Source organism: Pelophylax lessonae, assembly GCF_965119305.1.
Source record: "Pelophylax lessonae genome assembly, chromosome: 1".
Lineage (NCBI taxonomy): Eukaryota > Metazoa > Chordata > Amphibia > Anura > Ranidae > Pelophylax > Pelophylax lessonae.
The window spans coordinates 454,530,008-454,547,609 of NC_138768.1; the positions used below are offsets into that span (position 1 = coordinate 454,530,008).

The 17,602-nt window shown below is 42.6% G+C and overlaps 1 protein-coding gene across 1 annotated transcript; it reads right to left on the reverse strand.

The window, feature by feature from the left end:
- Positions 1-4,245: 4,245 nt before the first annotated feature.
- LOC309544843 (derriere protein-like) lies at positions 4,246-8,694 on the reverse strand (the record flags this gene model as incomplete). The annotated part of the gene is made up of 2 exons (XM_082243827.1): positions 4,246-5,057; positions 8,442-8,694. The coding sequence occupies 2 exons, from the start codon at positions 8,692-8,694 to the stop codon at positions 4,246-4,248; spliced, it is 1,065 nt and encodes a 354-aa protein (XP_082099953.1).
- Positions 8,695-17,602: the final 8,908 nt, after the last annotated feature.

Genomic DNA, 17,602 nt, shown 5'->3' on the forward strand with positions numbered 1-17,602 from the left:
TACCCTTGAAGACTCCTGGGATGTATGACATCATTTTGGCCTAGGCCACAAACCAGGAAGCAACTGAAGAAATGTAAGAATTTTTTTTAAAACGAGTGAATATAATATACCTTCCTATCTATTTACTAATGATAGTAGCATAAGGATTAAAAATAGTTAATGTTGATTGAGAATGTTTTCTTAGTTCCACTGTCATACATTTTCTATAATAGCTGAACTCTTCCATGTCTACACACTCTTCTTCTGCAGTCTTAGCTGTATAGTTTCAGTGTGAGATCACCCAAGGCAGGGTTTTTCAACCGGGGTGCTGCAAAGAGTCCCCAGGGGTGCCACAGCAAAATGATATAAACCCCTGCACAGTGTGATAATGAAAGGGTTACTCTGTTAACTTTTGTGTACAGAGAGGAGGGAGAGAGGGCATCCTACACCTCCTCCCAGCTCTCCCCTCCTCTATGCTGTTACCTGTACTCTTTCCAGACTTGTATAAAGTACTCGAAACCCATACTTGAGTAAAAGTACAAGTGCTCGATCAAAAAGTGACTTGAGTAGAAGTGGAAGTGCTCGATCAAAAAGTGACGAGTAGAAGTACTAAAGTATTCAACATTTTTTGTACTTAAGTATTGCAAGTAGTTTTTTTTAAACATTTTGCTACTCAAGTACTGAAAGTAAAAGTACAAGTACTGTGTTATGTAGTTATTAAAGAAAGAAGTCAAAAGTTTGAACATCATATTGGTTTTATTATTTCAAATGCAGCTTTTATTTATACATACAGTAGCTTTTATTTTCGTATGCACTGATAATACACGTGTTTTGAGCTTCATGAAACCTGCCATCTACTGTTCTGGCAGTGGTAATTTATATAATAGTAACGAGTAACTATGCAGCACAAAAAAAAATATCGGAGTAGAAGTATTGAAATCATCGAAAAAATGTAGTGAAGTAAAAGTGGAAGTAGGAGAAAAAAATTCTACTCTAGGAAAGTACAGATACCGCCTTTCAGTACTTAAGTACAGTAGTGAAGTAGTTCTACTTAGTTACTATACATCTCTGACTCTTTCCTGCAAAACTGAAAGCTGTGCAAGCCGTCTGTCTGCATCCTACCAACCAATTACGTCATCAGTTGCTAATGACTGGTCAGACGGCCCAAATAGCTATCAGTTTTGTGGAAAAGAGTACAGATAACTGCAAAGAGAAGGACAAACATGGGAGGAGGCGTGGGATGTGCTTTCTCCCTCCTCTCTCTGCACAGAAGTGAATAGATTAACCCTTTTATGATCAGACTGTACAGGGATTGATTACCTTCCACTATCTCCTCTCCAGGGATTCCCGGCAGCAGAAATTGAGGGTGGGGATGGTAATCAAAATTCTGCCCATTCCTGCAAAATTCCTATACTATGCTGATCAATGTCTCAGCACTTGTGTTCTGTAGCCTTAAAGCTGTGTGTTTTTTAAAGAATTGCTGCCTCTGCTAGGCTATCCCAGTATTGTGCTAAACAATGTTCTCCTTTTTGGAGAAAAATTTGTACCTGAGGACCTCCAGTGCAAGGATTTCTCTGCTGCTCTTTATTCTGTAGATCTGTTTCCACCACCTTTCCTGTTGCCTGTTGATCAGTCATTAGGTGGAGAAAGCTGTCATGAGGAAGCAAAGCCCTGCTCCTCTACCAAGAACGCTTCCTCCGCACAGATGGTAAAGAGCGAAGCATGGTAAATCAGTAAGGACTCTTTAACACAGGCATTTACATCAAGTCCACCTGTCAGTTTTTCAGGTGGACCTGACCAGAAGGTCCGTTCATCCTTATGGACACGCAGGTGTAAACTGACAAAGTTTAGTTCGGATACGCTAAACAAAAAAAAAAGGAAGGGGGACTATCCTTTTCCACTTAGGTGAATCGGATCGGAAGTAGTCAGGTGTAAATGGACTAGGGCTCTACCGATTATCGGTTTGGTCGATAATCGGAGGCCGATATCAATTTTTTGAAAGTATCGGTATCGGCCACAAACTTGGCCAATATGACTGATATTTTCTTAAGGTAGGGCCTATTGGGCTGCCTCCGGAGGGGAAGGGGGATTGGTATTAGAGCGCCGCCTGATTACACAGAGCAGGGTTCTTTTGCTTACCCAGAGCAGGAGTGGTCATACGAAGTCCCGCCTCCTGGACGGGCTCCTACCTGTGATAGACAGCACACTGGGGACATCTATCTTAGGAGCCGGTCCAGGAGGCGGGACTTCGTATGACAGCGCCTGCGCCAGGTAAGCAGAAGAACCCTGCTCTGTGTAATCAGGTGGCGCTCTAATACCCATGCACTGGTCACTCTGTATTTGATGGGGAACTGGTCAATCTGCATTGTTGGGGGGCACTGGTCACTCTACATTGGATGGGGGCACTGGTCTCTCCGCATTGTTGGGGGCATGGTCACTCTGCATTGGATGGGGGCACTGGTCACTCTGCATTGTTGGGAGCACTGGTCACTCCGCATTTTTGGGGGCATGTTCACTCTGCATTGGATGTGGGCACTGATCACTCTGCATTGGATGGGGGCACTGGTCACTCCGCATTGTTGGGGGCACTGGTCACTCTGCATTGATGGGGGCACTGGTCACTCTGCATTGGATGGGGGCACTGGTTACTCTGCATTGATGGGGGCACTGGTCACTCTGCATTGAATGTGTGATTGAATGTGCAGAATATCAGACCATATCGGCCAATACTGATACTTTGTGACCAAAATATTGGTATAGGTATCGGTCTATCCCTAAAATGGACATCAGAGTCCATTTACTTCCATCTGCCCATAGAGCAGAGCAGGCCCTTTCCTAGGCCACTTTGCAGAAGCTGAGTGAACACAGATGTGTCATCCGCCTGCTCTGCTCCAATCAGGGGGGGGGGGGGGATCTGTGAGCTAATCCCCTGCTGATTGCAAAGGAATCAGCCCCATGTGAAAGGGGCCTAATAGGAAATGATCAGCTGCAGAGAGTTCACCGGCAATACTGATGACTAGTTCTTTACCCTCTGACTGCATATTTGGGTATAACTTTCATAGTTTATTTCCTCTTTAAAAGCTCTTCTGTAACCTTGCTTCTAATTAAAGATTTAAGTAAACCTGTCATGAAAGAATATGGTGGCTTTCATTGTTGATCACCTTCTAAAAATCCAGAAAGTAAAAAAAAAAATTTTTTTTCAAAATTGTCAGTTGTTTTTTGATTATAACGCAAAAAAATATTTATTTGGGTATGGTGTCGTACGACCATGCAATTGGCAGTTAAAAATAACCCAGTACCGTATTGCAAAATATAGCCTGGTCAGGAAGGGGGTAAAACCTTCTGAAGGTGAAGTGGTTAAATCATAGTAAAATACAACTTTATTTACATAAAGAACACCAAGCTCTATCATACAAAAGGCTAAAAAGTCAAATTTCCCCTCTAGTTTTAGAACCATAAAAAAGCAAAAAGCTGTGAAAGCATTTTGGTATAAAAACAGCTTAGAATCTAATAGTTGTTAGTAGTCTTTTTCTACATTATTTGACAAAATAATACGCAATGACATGTATTTAAACAAAATATTTTTACATTTTATTTAAATATCGATGAAAATACAGTTTCAGAACTCTGGCTAATGCTAGCCAAGCCATTTACATTTGATGTAAATTTGATGGTTAAAAAAAAAGCTGAAATGCTCTAGACCCAACGCAATTTAGGACAGAGCATACAGCTGAACTCTGGGCAAACAGTCAAACACAAAGTTGCAATACAAATGTATAAAGTTTCAAATGTTGCACGATAAATCTTGTTATTCACACCTCTGCCACCGTGCTAGGTCGGTGATTTAGTACGTAGTTATTCGGTTCATCTTTTTAACTTCCAATGTCCCTTCTGTGCTCAGCCAGTTCATAACCCTTGTATGGTTCACTTTGCCCAAGTAGAAGGACAGCAAATGTCCAGAAGGGAGATCCAGTCAAATATTGTATTCCTGCTTAAAATCCATGCACGGTTCCTGCTGAGAACGGCACATTTGCATTACTCTCAGATGAGGTTCACATTTGAGAATTTGACAGGCGTCTGTTTTTTCATTCATAGGAACATCTCAAAATCAGTGTTATTTACCATAATAAGCCAGTGGTTGTAGGATTACTGGACAATATACTGTAGAATTGCACTAGATAATTTATAGATTTGTAACTCCAAATGCAGTATGAGAGTCTAGGTTAAAATAATAATCATCCAAAAAAGAAAAACACAAAAACCTACTTATTTGCACCCACAATCATCTACGACCATGTCCTCGTAATGCCTTAGCACAACATTGTCATTGTTATCATAATAAAGCATGGAGATGGGTGATAGCTTAGTTGGAGCACAACAAGGGAGTGGTGTGACATCTGGCTCTATAGAGTGCACCAATGTCTGTAGCACAGCATGGTTGGTACCCTTAAGCATCTCTGTCAGCGGGTAAGGGCACTCTCCATGACAGTAGTTGGCCATGTAGCCTCGTGGAGCAATAACCCAGTTTTGCCAGCCGACATCCTTGAAGTCAATGTAGAGACGCCTCTTTTTGCATAGGTTACTGGGAGTTGGCAATGAAGACTCTGCACTTCTTTTGGGTCTCGAGGCCTTGCAGCTAGTAGGATCAAGGGATACTGTGACCAGAGAGATGTGGACGAATGAATGGATTTGCTCACACAGTTGGGAGAATTTGTTAAGTGTTGTTTCTTCACCATCTGCAAATATTTCCAAAACTAGACCCATGTTGTTCTCAGAGGCTGTCCAGTCCTCTGCCACCTTTGTAAGATTGAAAGTGAGAGACTTGTGAAGTAGACGAAAGGACTGTGCAAAGAGAAGCTTCCTGCTTGTATGGTGGTTTCGCATTCCCTTTAAAGACATATGGACTGGACGGTATAACCGAAGCTGGAACTCACGTCCATGGTATGTGTTGTGCTTGAACTTGATCTCAAGTTGGCCAAAGGTCACCTGCTCCCTTTTCTCAATTACAGAAAGGTCAAAGAAGAGATGTTTCTTGAAGCACAATGATTTATGTGGTACTTCATTGGGGATGAAAGGTCCTATGGAAGAGAAAAGGATGGAAATTATTTGAATATGAACATGGCAAGTATCAAACAAGATTGGAGCTCATTTTTGGATTGAATAGGTAATGGTTAAAGCTATCCATACATTATACAATTTTCTTATTCAATTTCCTTTGGATTTACCTTCAATTATTTAGTGCAACGGCCTGCTGGATTTCATACGGATTGAAAATGTTAATATTTGACCTTATATTGTGTGGTTTTGCTAAATCTAAAGGAAAAATGTACAAGAGAATTGTATAGTGTATGGCCAGCCCAAGACCAAAAGTTATTTTTAGTTTTATCGTCAATTTTCTTGTCTATATCTTGTTAGGGAGATGTACCTTCACTTCCTCTATCAGGGACAAAACAGGAAGTGAGAGGAGATCTCTCCAAAGTGAGGGTAATTCTCCTTTTAGACCTCATTAACATGGGCATATCGATCGGTACACACGTGCAAAGGGGCAATCTTCACCTGTGTTAGCTACACAGGTCACAGGTGTCAGGTGCCTGGCTGCACGGATCTAGACGTGCATTCCAGAATGGACATCCATGCATCAGACACATATGGATGTACACTCTGGGATGCGTGTGGAGATTTAGATATTCATAGGCGATTTCTACTGCATAAATGGGCCATTGTAGAATCATCTTTTGCCCCTATTTTTCTCCTTCACATGCAGGCTTGGATTGCCAACGTGTGCCAAAGACCATATGTTAAAGGAAGAGAGGACAGGCGCCACTCAGTGAGACAATCAAGGTTTATTGCACAGTAATAATTACAAACTTACATTGAGGCAAGGTGAAGGCTTCTCCTACTAGCTCCTATACCCTTTCTTTGGCATGGCGCTTCCTCCTTTCGGCCGAACCAGCAGCTGGGAGATGACGCAACCTTAGGGGAGTCCAATGGAGGAGCAGGATCAAGCCAAGGACGGCGATGAGCCGCTTGTCGACTAATGATGACGTAACGCATTTCGGAGCGTGCGTACAACGCTCCTTCCTCAGACCTCAGGTCCTTCACCTTGCCTCAATGTAAGTGTGTAATTACTACTGTGCAATAAACCTTGATTGTCTCACTGAGTGGCGCCTGTCCTTTCTTCCTTTATGTGTCAGCGGGATTTTTTGGCTTCTGCCTGCCTACAGCGCTGCCCTCGGAGTCAACATTGGAACTTTGCACCATTTGGATTGTTTTCTCCCTATCCCATTTCTTCCTCACCCATACCCCTGTGCGGGTCCCACTTGTCGGCATAAGCGCCCAACACACCCTCCTTTTTTATTCAAAGACCATATGTTAAAGAAGGGATGTCAAAGTTAAATTAAACACATTGGAGGAGATATACCCAAAACCAAGCACTCAGAATCTGGTGCAGCCGTGCATGGTAGCCGATCAGCTTTTAACTTCAGCTTGTTCAATTAAGCTTTGAACATAAAAGCTGGAAGCTGATTGGTTTCTACGCAGAGCTGCACCAGATTTTGCACGCTCCAGTTTTAGTAAATCTCCCCCATTATGTTTACAGAGGATCACACTTCCATAATTCTACATGAAGATTTTAGCACTTTGGTAATTATTATTATACTGACAATTGCAGCATATTTTCTTTAAAGGGAAATGGGCCAGGAAACATTTATGAAAATATTCAGCTGTAAAAATGATGCAAGGAAGTGTAGATTTCTTAAACATTTTAACAGGTTAGCTCTTATTCAATTTAAAACATTAAATTGTCTCTGGGCCACATAGAGGATTTGGGCTGCATAGACCTAAAAACATCAGTTTGACATGCCTTGAATGAATAACAAAGAGAGAGGGTTGGGCAGCTGACAAAACTTTTGTCAGGGAAATCAGGAGCAATCAAAAATGGTTTTTCCAGCTGCTATTGTTTTTGATAAAGAGGAACTATTTTCTGTGAGTTCTCTGATGTAACTTTTGGTGATAGATAAGAGGTGGCAATTAGATCTAAGTTTATGATGCACAAACTTTTTACAAGGGCTATCAGCTTTCCCATCAGCTGTGCGTACATGGTTATTCCCTATAGGCCTTACAACAGGGAAACAATCCACTGGGAAAATAAAACAATCACTTTATTTTAACCCAAGTACATTCTGGCAAATAGAATGACAGATATGAGTACACTAAACTGAAACTGTAATAACAGAAGTATAGAAACTCTCATTGCTAACCTACTTGTGAAAAGGCTAGTTGCCTGGCTGTTTCTTGCTTCAATACTCTGAGACAATGACCTCAACAAGCTGGTAGATCAGAAATTCTAGTTAGAACTCAAAATGTGCATGCTTGTTCTGAGTTAGTGGGATTGATTTACTAAAGCCTCGTACACACGCACCGATTGTTGGTCGTAAATTTTCGGCCAACGTCCGATCGGCCGATTGTAGGCTTGTTAGTATGATGCTTCCGACAACCAACTGCGACTTTTCGGCCGAAAAAAAATCTGGTGTGCATGCTATAAAATTTTTGTTGGCCGTCAACAGAACGGCCGATTGTTAGTCAGTCAGTACAGATTTCGGCAGACAAAAATCAGATGAGCAAGACTGGGCATGCTCAGAGAAGAAAAAACACACGGAAAGTCAACCATCACGTGACATCACTTCTGAAGTTGGTTGTTGTTGGCTGAAAAATTTTGTGTGCAGTCTAGAGCACATTTCAACCAACACAACAACACTGGACAAAATACGGCCGATTGGTCGGCCAACAATCGGTGCGTGTGTACGAGGCTTTAGGCAAAGCAATTGTTCACTTAAGAAGTGAAGTTACATTGTGAAAGGGAATTCAACCCAAAGCTTAGTGAATGTGTTTGAAGCTCTTCTGACTTCCATCATCCAGGCACATGGAAGCAAAAATGCAATTTTTTTCTTTTAATTGGGAAATTTCACCACATTCGCCAAACTCTAGGGAAAATTCCCATTACAAAATGAAACTTCCTTTACAAACAGTTTATTTGTCATTAGTAAATCTATCACTGTGACTTAGAAAAAAAAAAGATCCACAAAGTCTTCATGCCTATTTAAGAAAGATTTCCAGACATTATTCTTACTATGCTAAAATAAAAAAATAAAAATATGCGGCTAGTTTCACATGAATTAAAATGTGTATAAGCAAGGGCATTTAGATCAATGTTAGTAAAACTGCAATTCAAATCGTGAATGTGTAGGCAAACCTCAAAACACTTGTTTTACACCAAAAACTAGAGATAAATACTCAAATTACTGACAATTATGAATGACTTCAGGGAATATACTTAAATTTACATAAATAAAAATTATATGGCTATCCTGTAAATGAAAATGGAAAGAAAAAAAGAAAAACACACAAAATCTAACATACATATTATATAACATAGACATCATTAAGCTGTTTTGTTTACCAACCTTGATCTCTGTAGGATCTCACAATGTTCCCTGGAACTTGAAAGCCATCCATCCTACAGGGATTCTCTGCATTTATCCCTTTTTCAAACATTTTCCAAAGTGCCTTTGGTACAGGACCAGGAGAGACTGGTTGCGGTCTTCCATTTAATCCCAAGGCTTTGAGAAGCATCCTCTCCTGAAAAGGTAGCTCAGTGCAGTCAGCCAGCAAAATGAGGGCTAGAAGAAAAGAGATGAATAGCACAGGGACATCCATGGTGCTGCTTCTTTGTCATCTGCCTTTCTGCTCCTGTGCCCTTTCTTAAGTACTAGCTCAAGCATCCAAAGTGTGAAATTTGTCAGCTTTCTGGAGTCGGGAGGGAGGCGTTAAAAAGTCATTATCCTGCTTTTTTAATGTAAACAATCACATTCCAAAGGTTAGCTTACCAATTTTCAGGTAACGATAATACAATTTATATGCCTTTAAGACATGTCTGCATTTTGTATCTAATTTCCATACTATCATTCTCTCAATCATCGTTCAAGGACAAAAGAATTACAAGGATCTGTGGTTAGGCCTAGGCTTTTGAAATACCTATGCAGATGCATAAAGTGTAAAGGGTGGATTCAGGCACAATCTAAGCACTTTAACACCTATCTCAGACATCTAGTTCCTAAAGCCTGGTATACAGAGGAAGTTTCTTTTTTATTCAACCCAACAGGCTGAGAGGGGTCACTGTATTAACTATGCAATGTAAGTACAGCGATCTCCCCCCACTGTGCTATCCTGTTCTGACGAAAAGACTGCCACCCCACCAGAACACACTAGTCAATCACTAGATCGGGTACCGATCGGCTGTTGGTTTTTCAGCATGCTCATTCCACAGAAGCTGGTCCTGAGACCAGCTTCTGTTGGACGAGGAGCTGTACACACGGGCCAAAAGTCGGCAGGTACTTGCTGAATTGACTGTTTTCTAGCGATTTTAAGCCCGTGTGTACCTAGAATAAGCAAGTCCTGGCTGACTTTTTGTGTGTATCTTAATGGGCCATACACACTATAAGATTTTCTGAAGACTTTTTCCTTCAGATTTACCAAAACCATATAATATATTTGGTCAAACCTAAACACTTTCAATTTGTATGCAATCTGGCAGGCCCTTGCACTACATAGAAAAGGTAAATCTGAAGGAAAAAGTCTTCAGAAAATCTTATAGTGTGTATGGCCCTTATGGAGCAGAACAGGCATGCTTCAGTCACCTCCAGGTAAAGCTTTTTAAAGGCAAAACATTAATGAGAAGAAGGTTGTCTAATGTGTCCTACCACTATAGCTTCTGTGAAGCCTCATCCAGCAATGGTTGCCTAATAGATATTATATCATTGCCTGATCCAGTCAAGAACAAGCAAATCTAGGGACTATTATCTAATGATACAAGCAAACAAGCAAATCTAGAGACTATTATCTAATGTCTATTATGCCAGCCATAGATATAAGCAGGTAATTAGAGGAGCAGTCTGACCACCCTCAGACATCACTCATGACCAGCATGCACATAAACACTTCACTCAACCGACTATGAGGATAGACTACGGCAAAAAATTCACCCAATAAGAATACAAAGGTTCAGATTAAATGACTATCAACACTTGTCTATGGGCAGCTTGATGTGTAATAAAATGGCAAATCTTCTCCGTTTTCCTATTATATAGCAGCACCATGTTCCTCAGCTGTATACGGACTATGAACGATTTACTCTAGTCCCTGTTCTAGTCATATAGACACATATAGGGCTCATTCACGCATGTTTTAATTATGAAGAGCAAAGCAATGCTCATTGACCTGCTTTGATGTGTTTTTATTGTGTTTTTGAAGTGGTGAAAAAGCAACAAGAAGGCTTGTTAAATGCCCATGAAAGTGTATGTAGAGGAAATTATCTGCTATGAGGCGTGATTAGGTTGTGGAGTGATAGGAGACATGTTTGTGAATTCTCTGACAGATGAATTTGTGTATTTTGATCTCTTTGACACTTGGCTTAAATCAACCCAAGATGTTCGCGGAAAGATTGTCCTGGTCACCTGCTGGTACTGGCTCTTGCTGGCATTGACAGTTTGCTGACACAAAAAGCTTTGCCACCGGCATTAATGCTCAGTGCCTCTGCTCCTGCCTGGCACTGTCAGTATTGCTGGTGGGTTAGTTCTTTTATATGGACATAGAAGCAAATGGCGTTACGACATGGCTGCTCTGTAACAGGAAATGGCTGGAGCTGCTATGTCCTAGCTCTATATTATTTCCCAGTGCATTCCGGGAATACAGAAACCTCCACTGCCAGCTAACGCTTCATAAATGCTTCAATACCATGCCATAAATGCTATAGGTGCGAGGCATTACCATTGAAATAATTGAAGCAACTAATAAGCACCTATGCCTAATGAAAGGGGCATGCTCCCTACTTTTTAAGACAACACCCCACGATGCTACCACTCCTATATGTACTGCACTGTGTGGTGCCCATTGTAATATTCATGGCAGACATTGAAGGGCGGTTATGAGGCTTTAAAAGTGCTGGTTAAATGCCCCCTAAACACAGGGTATTGATGCACATGCAAATGAGCCCATAGACACATTTGTGGGTTTACCTATGTTTCTGGACTATGGAAAAAAAGCATAGCATACATAAAAAAAATTAGCAATTATTTTTTTAATAACACATTGGAATAGCTATATAAATCCTGCATAATAACAACAATATTATTAATTATAATATCTGCTGTTCGCCTTCACTGCAAATTGTCACTTTACAGACATGTAGCAGCCACATTTGTTTTATAACAAATTTCAGAATTCCATTTTTAATACTGTACAATGTGTGCATGGTAGAAGAATTGTTTCCATTCTCTTTAAAACGAACTTTAAATTATTTTTATGTTCATAAAATGAAAATGTCCATCATACTCAAAGACAACTGCGACCAGTGTTTACTGACTCTCCCTTAGTAATTTTTTACTCATCACTAATGCACATATTGTAAGCAATGAAAGGGTTATTCTCAAATACTGACACTCTCTTAGCACAATAATATATAAAATAATACATATACAAGTGGGGGACCCTAGATTGTAAGCTCCTTGAGGGCAGGGAATGAGGTATATGTATATGTAAATGTATACATGTAAACATATAATACATATGTAAAGCGCTGCGTAAATTGACAGCGCTATATAATTACTTGAAATAAATAAAATTAAATAAACACTATTTTTGGTATAGATTTGTAAGGAAAACGTTAATTCATGAGCATAAATTATGAATGATATACAAGAAAATACAATTGTAACAGTAAATAACTCATAGTTCAGCTTCTTTTTAATGCATACAGTACATTTTCAATGCATTACATAGTAGTTACAACAATATTTTACCATCGTAGAACCATTGTGGCCATCCTCCCCCAATCCCTATTGCAACACATTGAATCCACATCACTATCCACATCCAGACGCCATGTTCTGCTTAGAGCTGCCAAAACACTGACAGAAACTTGACATTCCAGTTAGCTAGCATGGGTTCCTCTTGTAGCCCTTGGATCTAGATTTATTACATACATTAGAGGTTATTTGCAACTCCTCCCAGCTACTTTTTTTTTGTTTAAAACAAATCAAAACCAAAGAAAAAAAAAAGAACAAAACATTAGAATAATTACTGTAAATACAGGCTCTAAAACCAGGAAAAAAAACATCATCTTTCCAAAATCCCATACGATTCTGTACAATCACATAGTTAATAACATGCAACAAAGTATTCCTAAACCATATTTGCATGGCATACCTAGACAGGGGCTGACTGGTAACTTTCGGACTAGGGGGCAAGTACAGTCCAGAAGCCCATGGTGCAGCGACTCGGCCCCGCTCCCTCTTCCCGACCTCCTTCTGACCCCCATTCCAGGCTGAAGCTCCTCTCCATGTACTCTCTTCCCAACCTGGCCAGCAGGGCTGTTGGGGGGAGCTGGGACAGCTCAGTTTGGGCTGGCAAGGGGAGAGTCTCCAGTGGGGCATGGAACCGGCTTCTGCTCAGACACAGTTTACACCATCCATGCTGGGGGAGAGTCCTGTTCTCTGTCCTTGTCTTCATTCTGCACTCAGTAGGTCAACAGTGGGGACTTTTTACTTCTCTTCACCAGGAATCATTTAGGCATGTCTGTGGCAGAAGCAGTGCAGCCTTTTTACAGGGCATCAGAGCAGCCCAGGGGCAGGGCCGGCCCTACCATGGGTCCCAGTGGGACCATGGGACCCAGGCGGCACTTAGAGAGGGGCAGCCCCCGGCCGCCTCTTCTCTTCTTCGGCTATTACTCGATTAAAAAAAAAAAAAAAGATCCGCGGCCAGCCTGACATGCACACTGCGCATGCGCCGCCGCTCGGGAAAGCCCGTAAACGTTCGGCTATTTCCGGGAATAGCTGAACATGTAATGAACATGTAATGTTCCCGAATGGCGGCGGCGCATGCGCGGTGATGTGTTGGCACTGGGCGGTGCCATTTTTAAATCCTAAGGCGCCCTTAGGAACAGGTAAGTGAGACTGCTCCACAGCCACACTACCTGCCATTATGCGGGGCTGCAGGCATACTACAGAAGATGCAGTCCTGCGGACATGGTACATGCCCGCAGCACTGCATCTCCTGTAGTATGCCTGCAGCCCCACATTCTCTTGTACCATGCCCGCAGACCCTCATTTTCCTCTACCATGCCCGCAGCAGTGCATTCTCTTGCACCATGCCCGAAGCCCCGCGTTCTCTTGTACCATGCCCGCAGACCCTCATTCTCCTCTACCATGCCCACAGCACTGCATTCTCTTGCACCATGCCCGCAGCCCCGCATTCTCCTGCACCATGCCCACAGCCCCGCATTCTACTGCACCATGCCCGCAGCCCCGCATTCTCATGCACCATGCCCGCAGCCCCGCATTCTCATGCACCATGCCCACAGCCCTGCATTCTCATGCACCATGCCCGCAGCCCCGCATTCTCCTGTACCATGCCCACAGCCCCGCATTCTTCTGTACCATGCTCACAGCCCTGCATTCTCCTGCAACATGCCCGCAGCCCCGCATTCTCCTATACCATGCCTGCAGCCCCGCATTCTCCTGTACCATGCCCACAGCCCTGCATTCTCATGCACCATGCCCGCAGCCCCGCATTCTCATGCACCATGCCCGCAGCCCCGCATTCTCCTGTACCATGCCCGCAGCCCCGCATTCTCATGTACCATGCCTACAGCCCTGCATTCTTCTGTACCATGCCCGCAGCCCTGCATTCTCCTGTACCATGCCCGCAGCCCTGCATTCTCCTGTACCATGCCCGCAGCCCCGCATTCTCTTGTACCATGCCTACAGCCCTGCATTTTCCTGTACCATGCCTGCAGCCCTGCATTCTCCTGTACCATGCCCACAGCAACACATTCTCCTGTACCATGCCCACAGCCCCGCATTCTCCTGTACCATGCCCACAGTCCCGCATTCTCCTGTACCATGCCCACAGCCCGCATTCTCCTGTACCATGCCCGCAGCCCCGCATTCTCCTGTACCATGCCCGCAGCCCCGCATTCTCCTGTACCATGCCCGCAGCCCTGAATTCTCCTGTACCATGCCCACAGCCCTGCATTCTCCTGTACCATGCCCACAGCCCTGCATTCTCCTTTACCATGCCTACAGCCCTGCATTCTTCTGTATTATGCCCGCAGCACTGCATTCTCCTATACCATGCCTGCAGCACTGCATTCTCCTGTACCATGCCCGCAGCACTGCAGGGCACTGTGGCACTATAGACAGTAGAAAGCCTGGTGCGCTCATCTGCCCAGTGTCTACTGCTTTGTCCTGCTCCTGCTGTCACTCCGTACACACATTCACACCCCCCTGACTGCTTTCATAGTCCTATAGAATGTGGGGGCCTCTTGGAGGGCATGAATTTTTTTTTGGGGGGGGGGGCAGCATTTCATTCTTGGACCCAGGCAGCACAATGTCTTGGGCCAGCCCTGCCCAGGGGGCAATTTCCCCCTACCCCCTGGCCCAGTCCTCCCTACCTAGAAAAGTAGAAAGTGGGAGAAGAAGAAAAAATGTAAGCAGAGTTTAATCTACATAAAAAGAAGCATTTGTGTTTTATCTGCTCATTTGGTGCAAATAGATATATATCCAATTTCATAATGCTTTTCTGTTTCTTGCAGATCATGTGTTCTTTCTACACTACAGCTGGCCTTACACTGTGAAGCCACGTACACAAGGGCCAAAAATCAATTAAGTGCAAGGACACTAAAAAAAAAAAAATGAATTTTTGCATGCACTTTTTTGGATGATGGAAGGAAGCAGAGGTTCATCTTTTTCAGTAAGATCTGGGGAAAATTATCTTGCAAAGTTAACAGTCTATTTGGCTTTAGCAAATCCACCTCTTAGACCTAGTACACACTACTAGGTTTTTTTCGTTCAACCAAAAAATAACAAACAGCTCAGGTCGGAGCTGTTGTGCTAACAATTCAATGTTAATACAGCGATCTCACCTGCTGTGCTTTTGTGTTCTGACAGGGAGACGCCCCCGCCATTGGCCGAGAGCGCTGATCAGAAGATGGTCGGCATAAGGTTTTTGGTCATGATCCTTCGTCAGAAGCCAGCCGAACGGCCAGTTTCTATTGAACCAGCTGATGTCGCCCAACATTCACCCTGTGTGTACTAGGCATAAGACTCAAAGGTGAATTCACACAGTAGGACATTACAGGGCTTGAACAGAGTTGAATGTTTCTTTTCATACAAACTTATATTGGGAGGGGGAAGTGCAGTGTGGCTGCTTGAATAGTGAGAGCAACATTTAGGCCCCAGCGGCCTGTGTGTTACCTTGCTCCCTAGGCTGGAAAGCTTCCTTAAAAGCAGGAGCCCTAAATGTGAAAGACCGTAAATCCAGCTAGATGCCTGTGACCATTGACATAAGATTTTTGCCACGCAGTCCAGATGATCACTATGTCTATGGGTTTCAGCAGACACCCGTGCCTAATCAATCTTGAAGGAGTAGTCAAGTTGAACTTAATGGCCTAGTTTTAATACATTGAGGTGCTTGCAAACTCTCAATAGCATAACCAAGGTGCTCAGATAATTTAAATACATACAGTATGATGACCTGGTCTATTCAACTGGTGTTTTTGTAAGTAATCAACATGCTCTCTGCGCTTTAAACAGACCTCTGAGACTATCACAGTGCAGGTGCATTTATACGGAGACTTGATTACACACAGGTGGATTCTATTTATCATCATTAGTCATTTAGGTCAACATTGGATCATTCAGAGATCCTCACTGAACTTCTGGAGAGAGTTTGCTGCACTGAAAGTAAAGGGGCTGAATAATTTTGCACGCCCAATTTTTCAGTTTTTTATTTGTTAACAAAGTTTGAAATATCCAATAAATTTTGTTCCACTTCATGATTGTGTCCCACTTGTTGTTGATTCTTCACAAAAAATTACAGTTTTATATCTTTATGTTTGAAGCCTGAAATGTGGCAAAAGGTCGCAAAGGTCAAGGGGGGTGAATACTTTTGCAAGGCACTGTATAAACTGATCACCTATAACATTATAACCACCCAGCATAACCCGTCAAGGCATTGACTCCACTAGACCTATGAAGGTATGCTGTGATATCTGACACCGAGCTTTTTGTAGCAGATCCTTTATGTCCTGTAAGCTGCAAGGTGGAGCATCCATGGATCAGACTTGTTTTTCCAGCATATCCCATAGATGCTTGATTGGAATAAGATCTGGAGAATTAGGGGGCCAGGTCAACACCTCAAACTCAGTTGTGGTGTTCAAACCTTAAATTCATCAGACCAAGCCACCTTTTTCCATTACTCTATGGTCCAGTTCTGGTGCTCACATGCCCACTCTAGGTGCTTTGGCTGCCGACACAGTTCAGTACAGGCACCCTGACCGGTCTTTGGCTACACAGCCCCATACACAACAAACTGCGATGTACTCTGTGTTATGACACCTTTCTATCAGAACCAGCAATAACTTTTTCAGCTATTTGAGCTACAGTAGCTCTTCTATTGGATTAGACTACACAGCCCAGCCTTCGCTCCTCATCTGCATCAGTGAGCCTTGACCGCCCATGACCCTGTCACTGCTTGTCCTTCCTTGGACCACTTTTGCTAATTCCTGACCACTGCACACTAGGAATATCCTACAAAAGCTGACGTTTTGGAGATGCTCTGACCCAGTTATATAGCCATTCAAATTTGGACCTTGTAAAGTAATGCAAATGTTTAGTCTTGCCCATTTTTTCTGCTTTCAAAACATAATTTTTACTTGCTGCCTAATATATCCCGCCCACTTTTAGATGCTATTGTAACAAAATTATCAATTTTATTCACATAAATTGTCAGTGACCATAATTTTATGGCTAATTGATGTGTGTAGATACTGTATGTCTCCTCCTAGAGTTTTATTTTACATTTAGTACAAAGAGCAGTTCTGGGTGTACAGTTGGTCCCAAGAGTAGATAGAAGTGATTTACATGGCTTAAAGTATAACTAAAGGCAAAACTTTTTTTCAATTTTGGATAGAGTGGAGAGAGATTAGAACCCCTGCCAGTTTTTATTGCTGTCTGTGTCCCCGTTAGGAAGATTCACCGTTTCTAATTGTCCTGTTTACCATTATCATTGGAAGTGAAAGTAAAAGAAAATCCTACATTTTGGGTTGTCCCCAGAAAAGTAATAGGAGGGAAATGTTCCAATGGGGACACTAGTTATTGTACCTGGAGGTCCCCAAGGGATTCCCTTAATTTGCAGGGATTTCCTCTCACTTCCTGTTTGGCTATGGGACAGGAAGTGAAGGAAAATCGCAATGGGAAACGGATGGCAAAAAAAATCTGACAGGGGTTATAACTCTCCCTTAAGCCTCGTACACACGCAACGAATTTCCGCCGACCGGTCGTCCGTCTTTTGTCCAGAGTGGTGTCTGTTGGTTGGAATGTGCTCTAGACTGCACATGAATTTTCCTGAACGACAGAATTCTACTTCAGAAGTGATGTCATGTGTTGGATTGCTTTGTATGTGTTCTTTCTTCTCTGAGCATGCCTAGTCTTGCTCATTTTTCCCTGTCAAAATCCGTACTAATGAGACGAAAATCGGCCGTGTTTTGACGGAGGACAAAAATTTTAAT